At 39.2% G+C, this 18,983-nt stretch overlaps 1 protein-coding gene across 10 annotated transcripts in view; it reads right to left on the bottom strand.

Moving 5' to 3' along the window:
* The window catches only part of ST3GAL6 (ST3 beta-galactoside alpha-2,3-sialyltransferase 6), a 60,791-nt gene that overhangs the window by 12,781 nt on the left and 29,027 nt on the right, over positions 1 to 18,983 (bottom strand). For 9 of the 10 annotated variants that reach the window (XM_055381751.2, XM_031009141.3, XM_055381754.2 and 6 more), the window contains exons 2-5: positions 14,182 to 14,281; positions 11,745 to 11,822; positions 9,795 to 9,898; positions 8,725 to 8,788 (exon numbers count right to left, since the gene is read on the bottom strand). In XM_055381751.2, coding sequence (XP_055237726.2) covers positions 8,725 to 8,788; positions 9,795 to 9,898; positions 11,745 to 11,822; positions 14,182 to 14,281 — 346 coding nt within the window. The remainder of the gene's footprint in view (positions 1 to 8,724; positions 8,789 to 9,794; positions 9,899 to 11,744; positions 11,823 to 14,181; positions 14,282 to 18,983) is intronic. The other variant, XM_055381755.2, reaches the window with a different exon arrangement.

The raw sequence follows: 18,983 nt of genomic DNA, 5'->3' as shown, positions 1-18,983 counted from the left end.
AAATACCAGCAATATGGTATCTCAAAGTATTGTTGAAGTTGGAGATGTTTTCAGAAGAAGAGAGGCCAGCTGGGTTACTGTACTGGTTTGGATGACCCCAGGGACAGTGCTGGAAGCAGGAGAGGCAGTAAAGAGCATGGTACTTGGATTGCAGGCACTTCCTACATGCGGGACCTCCTGGGGTTCAGAGTGTAAATTCATCTTGTATGGATGACACTTCCTTTTCTCCATCACCAGAAGAAACTAGATTTTATATTCAGATCTGGCTATTGTGAGAGTCATGGTACAGCCTTTTGACTTTTTTCTGAGCTTCCAAGTGCATCATATTGCTGATATTTTCCCTATCAATGGCTGTAATTACATCTTTCATACATCAATTAGCTATAGCAGCCTTGCTTCTGAAAGTGACCGGGAAAACAGCTGAGAAGCTACTGGAAGTCCTTGCTGTCCAGCAGGCGGAAGCCTCATGGTCCTGGTCTCTCTGTTTCTAAATAAGAAAGTAACATAACTCTAGATGCTTTTACAAGCAAGTTTGACTTCAATCCCTATTCTAGAAAGCCAACTTTATCAAAGGCTCTCTGCTGTGGGGCCATGTAGTATGGCTGAGATGGGAGCTGCTGAATATTCAAAACCCTTTCCTCTCAGGGTATTATTGCCATTATCCTCCCCAAATCATCCCATGAATATGCTATAGCAGGGAGCGATTCTCACACTCACAGCTTGCTTGCCCTTTCCATAACCTCAGGGTCAGTTTAATTCAGATCAGAGGCTACACCTCCTAAAGCTGGCTCCATCTCCACTAGGAATGTTAAGCAAGGCTGGGCACTGGGGAAGGCATGGCTAAGAACAGACAGGATTGAAATAACAGCTGTTCCCATGAGATAACCTGCATAGGGGTAGAGGGGGAATATCTACAGATGGTATCTAGTCTAATCCTCTCCATTCAATGAAGGCTGTAGGCCAATCCTCTGTCAAGAGAAGGGGCTGCCTCGCCCTGAGCCCAGGTGCCTCAGGGGCTCCTGCATCCATCCTGGCCTGGAGTTCCCAGTCTGACACTGGGCTACCTGATTCCACCTACAAGGAACATGCAGGGGCAAAGGCCAACAAGCCACCAGCATACCACCAGGGCCCCTATCCTCTACAAAAGACTCCTGAACAACAAGCCAAATATCTGAAGTTGACCCCAGAAAGGTTACTCAGCTCAGTCTATTTTTTTTTTTTTTTTTTATACTTTAAGTTCTGGGATACATGTGCAGAACGTGCAGGTTTGTTACATAAGTATACAAGTGCCATGGTGGTTTGCTGCACCCATCAACACATCATCTACATTAGGTATTTCTCCTAATGCTATCCCTCCCCTAGCCCCCAACCCCGTGACAGGCCCCAGTGTGTGATGTTCCCCTTCCTGTGTCCACATGTTCTCATTGTTCACCTCCCACTTATGAATGAGAACATGTGGTGTTTGGTTTTCTGTTCCTGTGTTAGTTTGCTGACAATGATAGTTTCCAGCTTCATCCATGTCCCTGCAAAGGACATGAACTCATTCTTTTTTATGGCTGCATAGTATTCCATGGTGTCTATGTGTCACATTTTCTTTATTCAATCTATCATTGATGGGCATTTGGGTTGGTTCCAAGTCTTTGCTATTGTGAACAGTGCTGCAATAAACATACACGTGCATATAGTATAAAGTCTATATAGTATAATGTCTATATAGTATAATGATTTATAATCTTTTGGGTATATACCCAGTAATGGGATTGACTGAGCTCAGTCTTAGACGTGGTCAGTTATATAACATTGCTCAACAATGAACTGATAGCTTAGACCTTAGTGTTCACAGAAGTTTCCACTCTATCACACTGAGTTACAGATGGTCATCAAGCCCTAGATAACGCGTGGCCCAAAGAGTATCATGGTAAGAGTAGCTACCATCTGTCATATACATGTGCCATTATCACTGGTCATCACTCAGACTCAAGGTCCTGGACCTCCTCCCACATATCCTACAAGCCAAGAAAAAAGAGGGGTCTAGGGTTTCAGGCAGATCTCTTCTGCAGGGCAATTCCTCATACTCAGCCTCTCCTACTTATGGTCCCAGCAATTCAAAGACTTTTAAAAAACAGGAAGAAATAACATAGACATTGCCTCATTTAGAACGCCCATTCCAAAGATTCTTTGCAGCTCTACGTCACCATATTTTTAGGAGTTTCATTTTCTACTTTTTTTTCCTGTCAGCTTACAGGGGACAAACAGAAAGAGAGAAGGGCCTTTACTATAGGAAATCACGCCAATGCTTTTGAAAGGAAACCTTATCAATGAAAGTCCACTTTTCCTCCTGGTAAACGATATTGCAAAGATTTACGCATTTTTCTGAGAATCACATAGAAACTCTTTTGAGGGCATCCCTAGGACTACTCTTTGGCAATAACACTTTATCTACAGCTAGTATTCATAGTACCACCATGGCTCTGGGAAGTAAGGAATGGTACAGATAAGCTGTCTGAATCACACTCCTCATTATTCATTGCTTCCCTCACTCTCTAGCAAGTACCCCATACTCTGAAAGGACTGATTCATTCTCTCCTTGACTTCACCCATTTGGCTTGTGATTCTGGCTTCCTCTGCCTTTTTATGTGTGGAACAATGACTTTCAGTGTCCTTTGGGTGACTGTAAAACTTCACATATTTAATTAACATAACTTTCATGTAGAAATAGCTGCAGTAAATTGTGAGTCCCTAGAGGAAAGAATAGTATCATTTATATCTCTGTATCCTCCCATCTACAACACTTCCTGATTCACAGGCTGTGCATTTTAGAATTCAGTTTGGTTGTTACATTAAGTATATGGAGGTTATTTCCCTACTTTGTGTTTGGAGGAGGAATTACCTTTTATTCCTCCAACCACCCTGGAAACACGTAGGAAAATGTGTATGCTCTAAACTGCTTACCCAGAAAACAAAATAATTGTTTTGGAACAAAATAATTGTTTTGGAACCTGTTAATGGAAACCTGGAAAGCTGCTAAAGCAGTGGTAGTAAGAGATTACACTTCCCCCAGGTGAAAGCTGTGTTTCTCATAAAGTCAGGCAAAAGCTGGAAGAGTCATTACCTTATGCAGAGGGAAACATTAAACACAATCAATATAGAGCAAGCAAACTTGAGTTGCCCATTTCAAATGATCTATGATGTGTTTTATTTTACAAATGCTTTTTGACATGCATTTTCCCTTCAATACCATCATGTACATTAAAATACATGACTCTACCTTCAGTGTAACAATCTATGGCAAATCATACCACTCACATTCCCAACACCCATTACCCCATGTGCCTTGCTAGCAGATCCCTGCTTTCCTAAGCCTATAATAGTGAGCTCATTGCCTCTGCCAATGTTTCATCTAGACATAGCCATGTGACCCATCCCTGGGCAATAAGATATTAGGGAAGTCTATTAGATGCTTTTGGAAGAGATTTTGCTGCTGCCAAAAGAATCATGTGAACAGGATATTCATTACTCACTTATTCCTTTCTGCTTAGACATTGACATGTGATAACAAAAAGTTAGAGCAGCTACACATCAAAGAAAAAGACAGCCACAGAAAAACTACCCTAGAGCCTTGACATCACTGAGCCACTAACTCAATCCCCCAACCAGGGCCACTCCAAACATATGTGCAAGTTGTACACAGTCCAATGTCAGGGAGCACCATTCAGATAACTATATGAATGAATCGGTACTCCCTGGAGTTGTGCAATCCACAGTCTGTACAGCCATAAGCAGCCCCACACTGCAAGCTGGAACCACAAATATGCAGACCTGAATCCACATGTCTATGCAATACAGGAGATAATAAATGTCCACTTAGTTTAAATCACTCCTAGTGAAGACTATTACTTGCAGCCAGAAGATCCTCAAACTACACAAGGAACTGTAGTTGGAGACCTGGTTGCTAGTTCTGGCTCCTCCGCTTAGCACCTCTTAGGACCCTGGTGTAGTAATCTGACCTCTCTGATCTCGGTTTGCTCTTTTGTGAAGTAAGGGAATCACTTAGGTCTTGTATGTTACTCTCTGATGGAAGAGACCATTTCCTTTGGCAAAAGTACTGAGACTTCTATACCTTTACCCAACATCTGACCACAGCCGATGCTAGAAAGCAGGCAGGGGCTGCTTCTGCATATTCACCACAAATGATTCACTCTGTTGATGTAGAATTGCAACTTCCCCTCATCCTCAAGCTCTCCTTGCTAAAAATCCTGCAATGTAAAGAAACTCTGCAAAACAGCAGAATGTCTAAAGTAGGGAGGCAGATATTGATATTCCGTTTAGAGTTAGGACTCTTTTTTAATAAATACACCACTAATGTCTAATTCTTTTTTAAGTTTTCTAAAGACATGCTCCTGGCCTGGCTGGTAGTCAATCTAACTCAGCTTTGCTGATGCTGACATAATGGATGCTGCTTGAGAGAGCAACCAGGCAGCTTTTACAAATCCTTGTCCATTTAGCAGGCAACTGACTTGACACAGGTGCTTTAGTTAGGTAAGATATTTATGTCTAGTTACTATATAACCACCTGTGCTGCAGGACTAAAGCATTCTTCATAAAATTTGGCATGCTTTCAGAAGGAATGTTGGTGGTTGGGGATGGGGAGCTTGTCTGTGCATTTTAAGTGGGAGCTGAGATTTGATAATTTAGGGTTGCTGCTGTTTCTAGCTGTGTGAGGATGTACTTCCACTGAGGAGAAAGCAATAATCCTTAGGACTAGGGGGCAGACTGGTGCTAAGGAGCTACATGGACAGCCAGGAAGGATTAGGGCCTTGGAATATGGCCATATTTTTAGTATTCCTTTTCTGTGATGCAATTCACTTAAAAAAATCCTCAGTCTTCAGTGAAGTTTGTTAAACTTAGTCACCTTATGTTGGCTGTGCTTTGGAGAATAAAGAGAAGAACCTGTGTCCATGAGAAATCAGTAGCAGCAGCAGATAAAAAAGATGCACTGAACTCAGTTGTTAGACAGCAGAGTCAGATATTTGACTTCAGAATCCTGACAGTGACCAGGCATAAAAACAGATGGGGACCAGGGAAATGATGCAGAATATTGGTAAAGACAGCTATTTGTTCCCCAATAATCTTGTTTCCTTCATCTGTTAAAATCACGTTTGCTTTTAAAGGTGAGCACACAGTCACCTGGAATACAAACTACATTCTCCGGTCCACATTCCAGCTAGGGGTGGCCTTGTGATGGAGTCCTATCCAATGGGATGGAAACAGTGGTTGCTAGTCAATGTTTAACAATCAGTTCTGGGGGAGGGGGAGGAGTATGAATGGGCAAAGCCCTGATTTGTAACGTTTGCCAATTCCCATGGTACGAATACTCTCACCTTCGCCATTTCAAGCTTTCACCTTGATGGCACTAAATATGGAGCTGAATACAAAGAGATACAGCTCTCACAAGTTTGTACCAACTGGTTCCAGCACATCATTGGAGGTAAGGAAGTGTTATACACGATTTCTGGGAGATGTCCTTAAAGAAGAAGGCATGTCTTAAAGGGTTGGGGTATGCCCTTCGCCCTTTCCTCCTCCTGGCTGGCAGGGAGGTAGGCATGATCGGTGGAACTCCAGCCATCATACCAGACCAGAAGGAACAAGTTGTATATTTAGGAATGGTGGCGTCAAGATAGAGAAGCAGCCTTGGTCCCTGACGCTCACAGAACCAGCCCTGGCAAGTTTACCTGCAGAGTTCATTTACATGAAAACTAGACAAAAGGAGAACTTCCTTCTTACAATCACAACTGATATTTTGAGTTTTCCCATTCACAGTGGAATCTATCCCAACTGAGGGCATCATACATGCTGGACGAGATAGCTGACAAAACTACAACTTATATCTGGTAGAATCTTAAAGGATTCAGATTTGAAACAATAGCACCAACAACATCTGACCCTTTCTAGAAGGGACAAAGAGGATGGAAGGAGAATAAAAAGCAAGGAAAATAATGTGCTTAGCTGTTACAACTCAAACTACGTCAAGCACCTTCTAGAGCACAGGTAGGAAAAAATGAGCAGAGAGCAAGGCCAGCAATTATATAAATATCAGTAAAGAAAGCAGAAAAAGGAGGAAAGTAACTTGAAAGTAATCCCTTCTACCTCAGCTCCTCCTCTCTGACCTACAGACCCATGATGAAGGACAAGCCAGCCTAAATATCAATACCTTCCTCCTTGGACGTGTGGGCCCAGCTCACAAATCCACAAGCCAGGGGCTCAGGGAGGACTCTCCTGCCAAAGGCAGTCTAAATTCTCTGCCTGAGAAAGAAAGACTGTTCTCAGACATCTTTCTTCTAGAGCTTTATTCCCAGGCTGAGAAGAGCAATGAGAACTACATAAGGTCACTTGAGGAACTAAGTTGACTCAGAGGCAGCATTCAGACAATTCAGTCCATTCTGCCTTTCTGGAGTTTACTAAAAATGTATTGCTCAGGCACAGCCTGGTTTGTTTTTTTCTATGTGTTGTACACTGGGCACATGATAAAGGTAGAATGACTCACTTAAAATATAGGCAAAATTTAATACTACATGTGAACCCCTCTGAAAAGTGCTATGCAAATAGAAGATAATAGTGTCATAAATATATTCTTATCTATTTTCGAAATACTCTAAGGTTTGCCCAGGTCGAACACACAACTCAGCAATGCTAACTGAACATCTGTGATATTACAAAACATGTGTCATTGTGCTCCCTCTGTGGGGATCCTACAGGGTTATTTGCCATTCACTCTTTATCTAGAGTCTCTGACTATACATTTACTTCACTTCAGACTCTTGGCAACTTCAGACTAAAGGACTCCTGCAGTCAGCATGATTTTCAATCCCTCCTCACCAGCTATACTCTACTTCTCTCCCAACAAAGGTAATGCTAAGAAATGAACTTAGCATGATGGTGGGGAGTGGGGAGATTCTGGTGACAGGAGGAAAGGGGCAGGAATCAGCAAGACCAAGTCAGCAAGAAGAGAAAAATTAGCCTGATGGAGGCATACACAAACAGATGAACATCTGTGGGACAAGGGGTTATGAAAGCAACTAAATAAAGCAGTCTAGTTCGTAGATAAAAACTAGGCAAGAACAAAACTTCTAGTCATATATCCTCTAGAATCCTGACAGTAGCTTGCATGTATAGTCAAGCATCTTTACAAATATTTGCAGATAATTGCTGCAAGGACTCACAATTATCTTTTTTTTTTTTGAGATGAAGTCTTGCTCTGTCGCCCAAGCTGGAGTACAGTGGTGGATCTCGGCTCACTGCAACCTCCGCCTCCCTGGTTCAAGCAATTCTCCTGCCTCAGCCTCCCAAGTAGCTGGGACTACAGGCATGCGCCACCATGCCCGGCTAATTTTTGTATTTTTAGTAGAGACTGGGTTTCACTATGTTGGCCAGGCTGGTCTCGAACTCCAACCTCACGATCTGCCCGCCTCAGCTTCCCAAAGTGCTGGGGGATTGCAGGCATCAGCCACAGCACCCGGCCACCTTTATTACTCTTAACTCAGACATCCAGGCACTGGAGTTGAACTATCTAGGTTCACATCCTGGGTCTGGCATTTACCAAGTGTAACAAACTGTGTGCCTAGCCTCAGTTTCTCCAGAAACTTACAGAATTAGAATAAACATAAAGCACATATGTGAAAGGTCTGCAAAAAACAATATTCTACAAATCAGAGCTACATAAATTTGGGGGTTGAAAAAATTTATGGTTGCTGTTGATATGCAATCAAAATTAAAATTGATTAGGTTGATGGCATAGTTTGAAGTTATAAAAAACTGAAATGAACCAATACACATTACACAAATACACACTTCACGTCAAGCATCTTGGTCTCCAACAGAGAAAAATGAGATAAACCTGGACAAAATCTAATGCTGCTCTTATGGCAAACTCTATCTACACTTTCAGACCTCTATCCACTACCCCCACTCTCTGCACCCAAAAAATAGCACTCCTATTCTCTTGGGCAAGAGGGTAATTTCTGCCATTTTCCTTTTTAATGGAGGTCTTACATCTGTAGACTACCCATATTATCACACTGGCACCCTGGCCAAATTCTAAAGTGTGGCTTGAAACTTTGTGAAATAAACCTACCTCTGTAAAATAAGCCCAACATGAAGAAGTCTATTTTTGGCAATTCAATTTATATGGGGTTATTTAATGACAAATTGTCTAAAAACTAAATTACTTTTGTAGTCAGAAAACATCAAAGCAAGTATATTTGTCCTTCAAATGTAATTCTGATTAAAAAAGAAGAGAGCTGCTTCCAAAATCTAATAATCTCCTTAACAAGTGAAACAGAAAGAATCTCATCAGTAGTTTGGAGGATGCATGGAAAAGTATGGGAAACAGCCTAGAAAGGGAAGCCATGAGCTGATTAGCAGGGGGTGAACTAATTCTTAAGTAGGAACAATTTAGAAAAAAATGAATGTAGGTTAAAAATGTCCTGATTTGGGACCAGTGTTGATCATCATCAAGATTCTGCAAACTTTTGAGCCAACCAGTTATGCAGCATCTAAATTAATTTTATAGGTATTTAAGTGTCAAATTACTACTAGAAATTTTGGTTATGCACAAACGCTATGAAATTTTCCTGAGTAAATACACCTTACATTTCTTGGGGTACATATTTTGAACCAGCTTAGCTGATGCTAAAAGCCAGACTAGAAGCAAGGAAATAAACTCACTTGTCAAACTCATCAAAGAGATCACAACTCTGCAGTTTTGAAAGAGCAAGTCGAAAATATTCCGCTAGAAAACAAATGGAGTGTTATGAATAAAAGGATAATCATGTCTTTTTAGTACTTAGTAAACCACCTTACTCCCTCCCACACAAACCCATTTCCAACCAGCATGGCCACATTGATTTATTCTGTGAAAAATTAATGATACAACTGCAATTAGCCAGCACTACTTCAGCAGGCCCATTCAAAATTGTAAATGCTCTAAAGACACTTTCCAAAACCTCCCCAAAAAACAACACATTTAATCTGAAAAACAATCATATAATTTTAAAATAGCACATGATTCTGAAATTGATGTTAGAATAGAAATAGTAAGTTTAACCCAATTAAATTCTCAAATTCTCTGCAAAATAGTTTTAAAATAAAAAATAAAACAAAAAATACAACCCCCGCCCTCACAGGACCAGTTGAATAAGCAAAATCTGACTCACAATGTTGAAGGCTTGTCACCTTGGGCTTTTATGATCCCTCAAAAATCTAGAACTTAATGCTATATAGGGCCAATCACTTATCAACAAGCAGAAGGGAAAGTGTTTTATCATTAGAAGATGGAATAATTATCTCTAAACTTAACAAAAATAAAATATCCACTGGTTAAATTAAAAGACTACTTAAGGAGATAAGAATCGCTGATGAGATAAAACTCACAGGTAAAAAGAAGCCATGGGAAGCTAGGAAGGAAACTAACCCTCAGGTTTTCCTGCTAATTCTAAATTAGAATATAAAGTAAGGCACCAGAACTTACATGGATCACATGGCGGCAGAGCAAATGTAAAAAGTAGTTTCTCAACAACAACAAATCTACCCCTGTTATCCTTTGGTTCTATACTGCCTCAAAAGGAGTGAGAATTTATATTTTAAAATGTAATTCATTTCATTCCATCCCCAAATCATATCCATTGGAAATCATTAGGAAGCAGAAAGAATAAAAGCCCTTAAAATTATATTAACATGCCATTCTCATCAAACACCACTCAAATTTAACAGAACCAGGTAAGAATAATACTACTGACCTGATGTTCTCATCCCATAGGGCAAATCAAACTTATCGCTGCCATACAAGGAAGCAATCTTTCTAAAATCAGCTGCACACAGAAAAGGGTGAAACTGATGAAACCTGGAAGGAAAGGATAAAGAATGATTTTGCCAAATACCTACTATATTTGCAAGCTTTTAAAATCAAAACTAACTACAGCATATAATTCATATCGTTATACTGGCTATACAAAAATGTATAATTTTTTTTAATTTTTAAAAATAACTTTAAACCGTGCTGAAATATTGCATAGAATGGGGTACTTAATGGAACTACACAACTGAAATGAAAACACTTTGCAGCTACTAAGATGAAAATTATGTTACAACTCAGGAAGTAAAAACAAAACTTCAAAACAAATGAACAGCAAGTGATAAAATAATAGCCATATATAGGAAAAAACAAAGTAATATTATAAAAGTGCTGATGCTAAGCTATTTCTAAATTTAAAAGTACCATATATGTGAAGTTGTATCAGCTATGACAAGTCTGGGGTCACTATCCCATAAATGACAAAGCTGAAATCCACACCCAAGCCTAATTATAAGGAAAGATGTTCTCTTTATAACACTGAAGATAAAAGCTCCAGGTTTCCCAGAAGAGCTTCTCCAAATTGCTGCTGGCTTTTCTGTTTCTGAGAAAGTGGCCTCAAGTATACTCTAGGGGACTGCCCTCAGAGAATACTGTCCACATGATAAACATAAATCTACCTGTCGCTTACACTGTAGACTTACATACTTGCTGAATAATCTTGCATAAATACTTTAACCCTTTTGGGTTTTCTCAGAAAGGAAAGGATATCTTTTTTCACTAAAGTTATGGAGTACCTTAATTCTAGAGTAGCATTTTAACCTGTGGTCTGCAACCCGTATGTGGCTCATAAAATCAATTTTGTGAGTCACGATCGGCATCTTTTTAAAAAGTGAATGGAACAGAACACAGTACATCTGGAGTAGTAAAGGTAAAAATTCTTTTTTTTCTTATTATATAAATATGTGTTTGCACTAGATCCCAAGTAAAATGTATTTCTTCCTGAGTCATGTTCAAAAAAGTTTAAAACACTTCCAGTTTTGCAGTGGTCCTCACTAGACGCACACCCCTGGAAAGACTACAAGCAGCCATAGCACACTTGGAATCATATACGAAAAAGTCTTATGTATTTGCAGTTTTCCAGAGAGCTGATTGATTGTAAAGGGATCTGTAGCCCCAAAGAGTTAAAAACCAGTAATAACAAGGTGCAGTAATAAAAGACAATAGGAAAAAAATGAATTTTTAATGCTTCATAGAAAAAATGCTGAACAGATTGTGCCTGTTTTACCCAATTAAACATGCCTTGAACAGATTTTTATTTCTCGTTATCTAGAGCATTTTGACCAGCAATCTGTCAAAGTCAAAGTGATGGAGGAAAAGAACATATGTGAATAGAAGAGTAAATTCTTTACAAAGCCCAAGAGCCACAATCAACAATCATTGACATTTTATGTAGATTAATCATTATTTGCATTCTATGTAGTTCACTAAAAATAAAAGGGAAAATTTCTACTCAAAAAGTTTAACCTAGAGGCAAGGAAGGAGAAGCCACAAAATAATAAGGGTGGAAAAGAACATGGGAGCGACAAGGGGGAAAAATAAAACCCTAAAGAACAATTTGCTTTTTTATAATCAAACACAAATAGACCTCTCTAGCCTCACCTGTGTGAAAAGAATACTGGTTTGATTGAGTTCCTCAATGCCTTTTCTTAAAATATATGCAGAGCTCTGACTAAAAGCACAAAAAGAGACAGGATATTCAAGCTCTTCCTTAAATATGGGGTGTCCACTTTATACTGCTAAGATTTGCATTAAAAAAAATAAACAAGTGTGGAAAATGATTACAAGCACATTTAGAATATTTTGTATGCCACAGGTTTTTCTGGTATATTTTTACCTCAGCAGAGAGGCAAAAGCTGGCTTTGATAAACAAGGCTGGATCTTATTTCTCCGTTTCATTTCCACAGGTGCCACCCTATGAGACAAAAATAATGTCAGTCCGAAACCAGAACCGGGCACCCTGCCCAAAGGGAAGCAAATGCCCTGGGAACTCATTCATGCCACCACTGAGAGGTTCTGTGGCAGCAAACAAAAATACTCCCTGCACCTCTTGAGGTTTGCCAGTACCTTCTCCAAGCCCTACACACACCTGAGATTCATGGATGTAAGGGAAGGGAGGGTGGAAAAGCTGAGGTGATGAGCAACCCAGAAGTGATTCCAAGAGCAATGATTCAAAGGACCTTCAGAGAAGGGCCAGGATTACTGCACTGTAGAAGCCGCAACCAGGCTCACTTTTTAGAAGTCCCTGAAAGCTGGAGAAACCGAAACTCACCCCAAGGGCACGTGGCTATTTACCTCCTCCTGCCACATCTGCTGACGCACACTGGCAGCGAACACCACAGAAACACCTGACCTGAACAGGTCCCATAGACCCTTGCCTTGGGATCCGGGGGACTCTACAAATCACACTACTGAGAGTCATTTCTAACTCTTCTCTATTCTTGGCATAAGTTAGGCCCTTGTGTGCTCCTGAATGGAGTACTTGTCTCCACAATTTAAAAGGGTATTGTGAAACATGACAGAGCACAACAAGGAAAATAAATGAAAGGGGTGGTGGATGGCAGGATCCAGACTTAGCTGGGAAAGAGGAAAACAGCTTAATACAAAAACTTATTAATGATCATCAATTATGTGAAGAATTCATATTTAAAAACTAATCAATTTTCTTCTATAATCAGCAGAATTCAAAATGAAGGAAATATCCTAAACCCTTCATGGACAGACACAATTTTCCATTTTTGTGGGTACAAAATCCCCATAGTTAGAATTGCTAGGTTTCTGAACTATGAGGCTAGTAAACTCCTTACGCAGGAAAACATCTTTTGTGAATACCACAATGGCAAGGACTCCTTGATTTATACATAAGGAAGATACATAAATATGGTGGACCAGCACACTAGACCAAAAAATCTCAATTATATTTGGAGGATAACATGAAGATATTTGATTTCTAAAGTCATTAAAACATAGAAAACAGTTTTAGGATATTGTGAAGACAACCTTTGGATGACTTTTTAAAAGAAAACCACAATTATATGTCTTAAATCATTTTTAAGGAAGCAAGTTCATTGCACAAACAACTGTCTGAGCTAATATCCCAACGTACTTGCTGTGACTATAGTAATGTGTTAGCTGAGGAGTGACATGGTCACTTCAACCCTGATGACAAAAGACTGCTGATTTAGATCCTTTTCATCACCTTCTTTATCATTTTCCCTGTGACCAACAATAGGATTTGTAGGAAAGTAGCAATCTACTAAGCTTTTTGCTTTCTCTTGTATTTTTGTCTTCTACTACTAAGGGTAGGACAGAGAATGTGGCAAAGATATAGGGATAGATCCCCTTGATGTAGTCCTCATTTAGTACATAATCAGACTTCAAAATTCTCTAGCCCGATATTTGGGTCCAAAGCCTAAAACTTTAGGGCCAAAACTATCCACCTGGCATTGGGTTTTTTCCAGTGGCCATTTGCCTAACGTCCTTCCATGAAAAGCATTACAATTATTTTTCAATCAACCAGTAATGAAACCAAATGCAGAAGCATCAGCTTTTTTTCATCGAGTAAGCACAAGTTAGAAACATGATCTAAGATCTACTATGAAACACTGGCAAAAAATACTGACTCTTTGTCTAAGACAGGAAGTTATGTGATTTATTTTAGCATAATTGTGTACTGCCACCCATTTGGGATTTAAAGGTCATCAAAACTTTTTTCCTAGCCAAAGGACTGACAATGAGAAGGTTAAAATCCCTATTACAGAGGCTTTCTCTTCAGTAAAGCTATCTGTGCCTCTTCAACGTTTTATATGTGGTATTTCAAGTCAAAGCTATTTCAGAAGATATATATATCATCGTTCACCAAATATATTTAAACAAAGGAAACCATATGTAATATCTGTATTTTATCAATAATCTCTTAAGCAAGCATTTTAGGTTCCAAAAGTTAAGTACCACTGAGCCCAGTAATTACGCCATTAACTCAAGGAGATATCTATAGCATAAAGAAAGAATGTTATAACCCAAAGATGGTTAACACCATGGCTTCACTGGGAAGTCAATAGAAAGCAGGTGTTGTTTGTCAACTTTTAAATTGTTCGAGCTACAATCTATAGGATACTGGAATGGTAAAACCCCAATTTACAATGGAAAGCAAGAAAATATTCAAAATGTTACAATGGTACAAGTGTTTTTTCATAGGACCCTCTACTATAATTTGTGGATTTGTGTGAAAGACTAGGTTGAGAGTTATTTTTAAATAACAAAATGAAACTTACCAATAGACATTCGTTCCCCATAATATGCAATGCAGTACATAATAGAGGAAGACAGCACTCAGGAATATGGCCACAAGATACCCTCTCATGGCTGGCTCACCTGAAACACAAGGAATGAAGTCCCAAGCAAAGGCCAGGTTGTTATACAAATGGATTTTCACAATGGCTCAAATATAAGCATTATTGGAAAAAATATACAAAAGGAACTATAGAAAAAAATGATGTGTGCATGTAATTTTGGAAATACTCACTAAACGTGCAGAAAGATAAAGTTTTTTCCGTCTCTCCTTTTATCAATAAGCACAACATAATGTATGTTTAGGCCAATAAACAGTTCCACGGTCTCAAAGGTAGGGGCCTCCCCCTACTACTTTCTCATGGTAGGTAAGAAAGAAATAATTCCTCCAGAATAAAATTTTACACATCTATTCCATATCCAAAACTTTTTTCACAAACATTAAAACCTATCTATTTTCTCTCTCAGTAGAAAGTGAATAGATGCCTTAAACTGTGAATATTTCATTTCTTCAGTGCTTGAAATGATGCTAAAATGTTATACATTATAATTTTTACAAGTCATTTTCTAATTTTTAACTGAGGAAAAAAGCTACTGAAAAAACATTTCCCTCATCCTCAATTTTTATATACTTTTAGATCCACCTATTTGATTTTTCCACATCATAGTTCAGGTATATTCAGCTACTTGCTTGTTTTGTATTAAATTGACAATATTGTTCATTACACATTTGCAGACAGACAAAAACCTTGACACAATCCTCTCTAAAATGTAAATGCAAAAAAAAGCCTTTATAGAATATATTTTAAAAACCTATAAAACATGTTTGGTTTTCTCTTTTGCTTCAAAGGAAAAAAGGAAAAGTTTCCACCGTTTTATGTAATTAAATGTAAAAGACAAATTTAACATATGGTTCCATAATAGACCTATTTCAACGCCTGTGACTTTAAACAGGTACACTGCTTCTCTGTCTCCCTTATCAAGTTTCTAGTTCGTCTAAACAACTGCATGTGCCATTCCTTTCACTCCTATCCATGCCTATTAACCTCAATCATGGCGATGCAGTATAGAACCTGGGAGTCTGGTTGAATAAATTTCCAAATAATATGGCATTGCCTTCTTTTTAATGGTAAATATGTTCAAATGGAAATCTTAAAATAAACCACTCCCTTTGCCTTCATAAGTAGAATATACTAAACATAATTTAAACTTTTCTTGATAATATGGGGTCAGCTCAACAAATATAATTGTTCTGGGCTTTCTTACAGTTGAAACCCTCTGCAGCTAATGGGTGTGTGGGACTATTTGCTAAGCAGTCCTAAGCTGGCATGATTATCTGGTTGAGTTGCTTTTCACTCCTCCCTTGCTGTCAGCTGTTGGTTCTTGCTGCTATTAATGCAGTCACCACCCCCACATGCCACTATTCTAAATTAGTTAGAAATGAAAACTATGTCAGGAGAAAGCAAATAAATAAGCAAGTTAATGAGCAAACTTTAGTTTACACATACTTCTAATTAGGTATACATAATTCCTGTGAAGAGTCAACACTGGTTGGAAATCAGAAGACAAGATTCACAGCCTAACTCTACATATGGTGTGCGGACCCTAAGGTAAATCAGTCTACCTCTTCTGACCTGAGGGTCCTCACGTGTTTACAAGTGAGAACACACCATCTACCTCTTTGGGTTATTAGACGGTCCTGGAAGGCAGTTTACCATGGGCCAAAATAGTGAGGAACATCTTATTAAATGCTCAAATTAAACATTTAAGGCTCCACTAAGAATAACTTCATTTGGCTGGGCGCAGTGGCTCACGCCTGTAATCCCAGCACTTTGGGAGGCTGAGGCGGGTGGATCACGAGGTCAGGAGTTCAATACCAACCTGGCCAAGATGGTGTAACACCGTCTCTACTAAAAATGCAAAAAAATTAGCCAGGCGTGACGGCAGGCACCTGCAATCCCACCTATTCAGGAGGCTAAGGCAGAGAATTGCTTGAACCCAAGAGGCAGAGGTTGCAGTGAGCCGAAATCACGCCACTGCACTCCAGCCTGGGCGACAGAGTGAGACTCCCTTTCACAAAAAAAAAAAAAAATGACATTTATGCAAAGATCCAACAAGGATAAAACTTACCAGTATCAGCAAAATTTTTTAATGTATTTACATCTAAGACAGTATATGAAGGTCTAGGGAAAGAAGTCAGTATTTACGAGTCAAAATTCCTATGTATTCTCCAAAACATACTCTTTGGGCAATTTATGTATTATTCTACAGAACACGGAGGTATGGGTAAGCGAGACTTGTGTTATTGTTTTGTTGTTTTTCATTCACTAATATGTGGTCTAATTAAAAACAAAGAAGTGTGAGAGAATGCTCTGTTTTCAAACAATAAAACGAACCCACTCTTGAACAGCTACTGCATACGCCACCTGAAAAACATTTAGGAAGTTAAGGCACTATCGTATTTCATGTACGATTCACAGCTTCAGTATTCAAGTTGCAAAGGACACGGGACAGCCAGGATATCCTTGTGATAAACATGGTTCCTCTGCTTGCTCACAGGAAAAAGCTTCCACAAATAAACCAATTATCTAATTATATTCTATAAGTGGAAGGGCATTTTGCTTTGAGCAAAAACATTCAAAGAAAAAACAGAATTTAAGAGGTTATCTGCTTTTAAAAAGATATAAGGCCCTTTAATATAGCTTTGATTACCAAAAAAAAGAGTTTTCAAGATCTTGACATTAAACAGGACCAATGCCAGCTTTGTGGCTGCAGATGCTCCTAAAATCAGGGTCCCTAAAACATCCTTTACAAAAATGTGGGTAGAGGATGGCAAGGGAGAGAAGGACTCACTGGCAGAGGACAAATGTTCACATATTCTCCAACTAAGATATTAACCCAATGTATAAGTAACCTATATATGCCAAATTAAACTCAATCTTGACAAATGTTTCACTTTGCTTTAATAGTAAAAGCATATTTTGTGTGGAGCATTAAAGTTCATAAAAAATCTTTTATATGTCCATCCCTCCATTTAAGGCTCAAAATAAGCTTGTTAGATGGGTGTGCAGGCGTTGTCTTCTTGATGAATGAGGAAAACTGAAGGTTTATAAGGTTGAGTTGTCTGAGGTTACACAGTTTAAGGAAGACAGAAATAGATTTATGGTTCAATCATTTCTTTCTCAGAGTTCCATTCCTGGTGTTATCCTGTCTCTCAAGATAAAAAGCACAAGGCAAATCTAAAAGAGATAATTCTAATCTGAAAATTCCTAATGGTGTTCCATTGGTATCTTGAAGTCTAGAAGGGTAAATTCAGATATTGGTGAAAGGAGGTGACTCTAGGGCAGGCTCAAGAGTCTGCACCAGGTAGGGACTTGTTAACATGCACACTCCTGAGCCTCTACTTAATCTGAATCTCTGGGGCTCAGGAATGTGCATTTAAACAGCATCCACCAATTTGATTCTTATGCACACTAAAATTTTGAGAATCACTGCTCTAAGACATACAATAGAACCATGGAAGAATTTCTGAAATACAGAGACTGTAACAGATACAGATCCCATAACTAGACGCTTTGTATTTTTTTTTTTTACCCTAAATGCCTAGCACGTGGTAAATGCTCAATGAATAACAACTGATTAGAAGCATTAAGATGTATGAGTGCTTAGCCTGTGCCAAGGCATGTGATAATTGCTTTTGGTGTATTACCTCATGACATCCTGACAACCACCTTGCAAAAGAAGTGGTAGACTTACAATTCGTATTTTGTAGAGGAGGAAACCAAAACTCTGGGAGAAGCAACAACTTTGTTGAGCTGACAAGTAGCAGAACGAGGACTCAAAACTGCCTCTATCAGGCCACAGGCCATGCGTTATACTACCTCCCCCTAGATGTGAGCTTTCACAAGTGAGCACAGGCCCCTCCTTTTGCTACCAGACTAAACATTACTGAACATTTCTCCAACTTAAGCAATCCTGCAAGCTCCTTAAGCAATATCAATTCTAGTAATTGATGAAATGGAGGTAAAGCTTATAATACTTTTGATTCAAACTCAGCTGAAATAAAAGCCTGTTACTCCCAACCCTGTTCCCAGTTCTGCTCCTCCCAACCATGCTAGCATTGTTTATAAAAACAAACTCTAAGGAGAAACACTTGAAAAAATGTCAGGTTTTTTTTTTAGACTCCCCTAATGCTTTCTCAAACCAAAGGGAGCTTGCTTTTCCAACCAGCTAGAAAAAAGCATGTTCAGCAATAATTCTAGAAACATTGTTCTACTTATCAAGCATTAGGTTAGTGCAAAAGTAATTGCGGTTTTTGTCATTTAAAACCAACCTAATAGAAAAACCCGGTGGGTATCTCAGTCAATACGCAACACCAAGGAAGAAAGACCCTTGGCGTTCTCTATTCCAGATGCGGAGCACACACAAACCTCACCTGCCTGTCTCCTCCATCCCCAGTTCCGTTTCAGTCTGGAAGCAGGTGCTTCCTAATGCCCATCTGCAAGCCCAGCCACCCCAGGCACTGGGACTGATTCTGACCCACGGAAAGAGAGTCTGAGGAGCCCTCGACTAGCAGCTTAACAGTTGGGTCAGGTTCCTGTGGATCCAGTAGTGATCCTGGTCATCTCATCCACTGGACCTGGGTTCCTGCTGCTGGGTGCTTAAACTATACCACACTTTTCCAACGTCTGCATTCTCTTTCGTAGTCACCCTAGCAGCTCTGCAGCCAAACTTCCAATTTTTTTTTTTTTTTTTTTTTTTTAGTCACTAGGATCCTAAACCATGT

The sequence above is a fragment of the Gorilla gorilla genome, chromosome 2, assembly GCF_029281585.2.
Source record: "Gorilla gorilla gorilla isolate KB3781 chromosome 2, NHGRI_mGorGor1-v2.1_pri, whole genome shotgun sequence".
NCBI lineage: Eukaryota > Metazoa > Chordata > Mammalia > Primates > Hominidae > Gorilla > Gorilla gorilla.
Note: the sequence above shows the minus strand (reverse complement) of the source record. Positions and strands in the feature narration are given on the sequence as shown.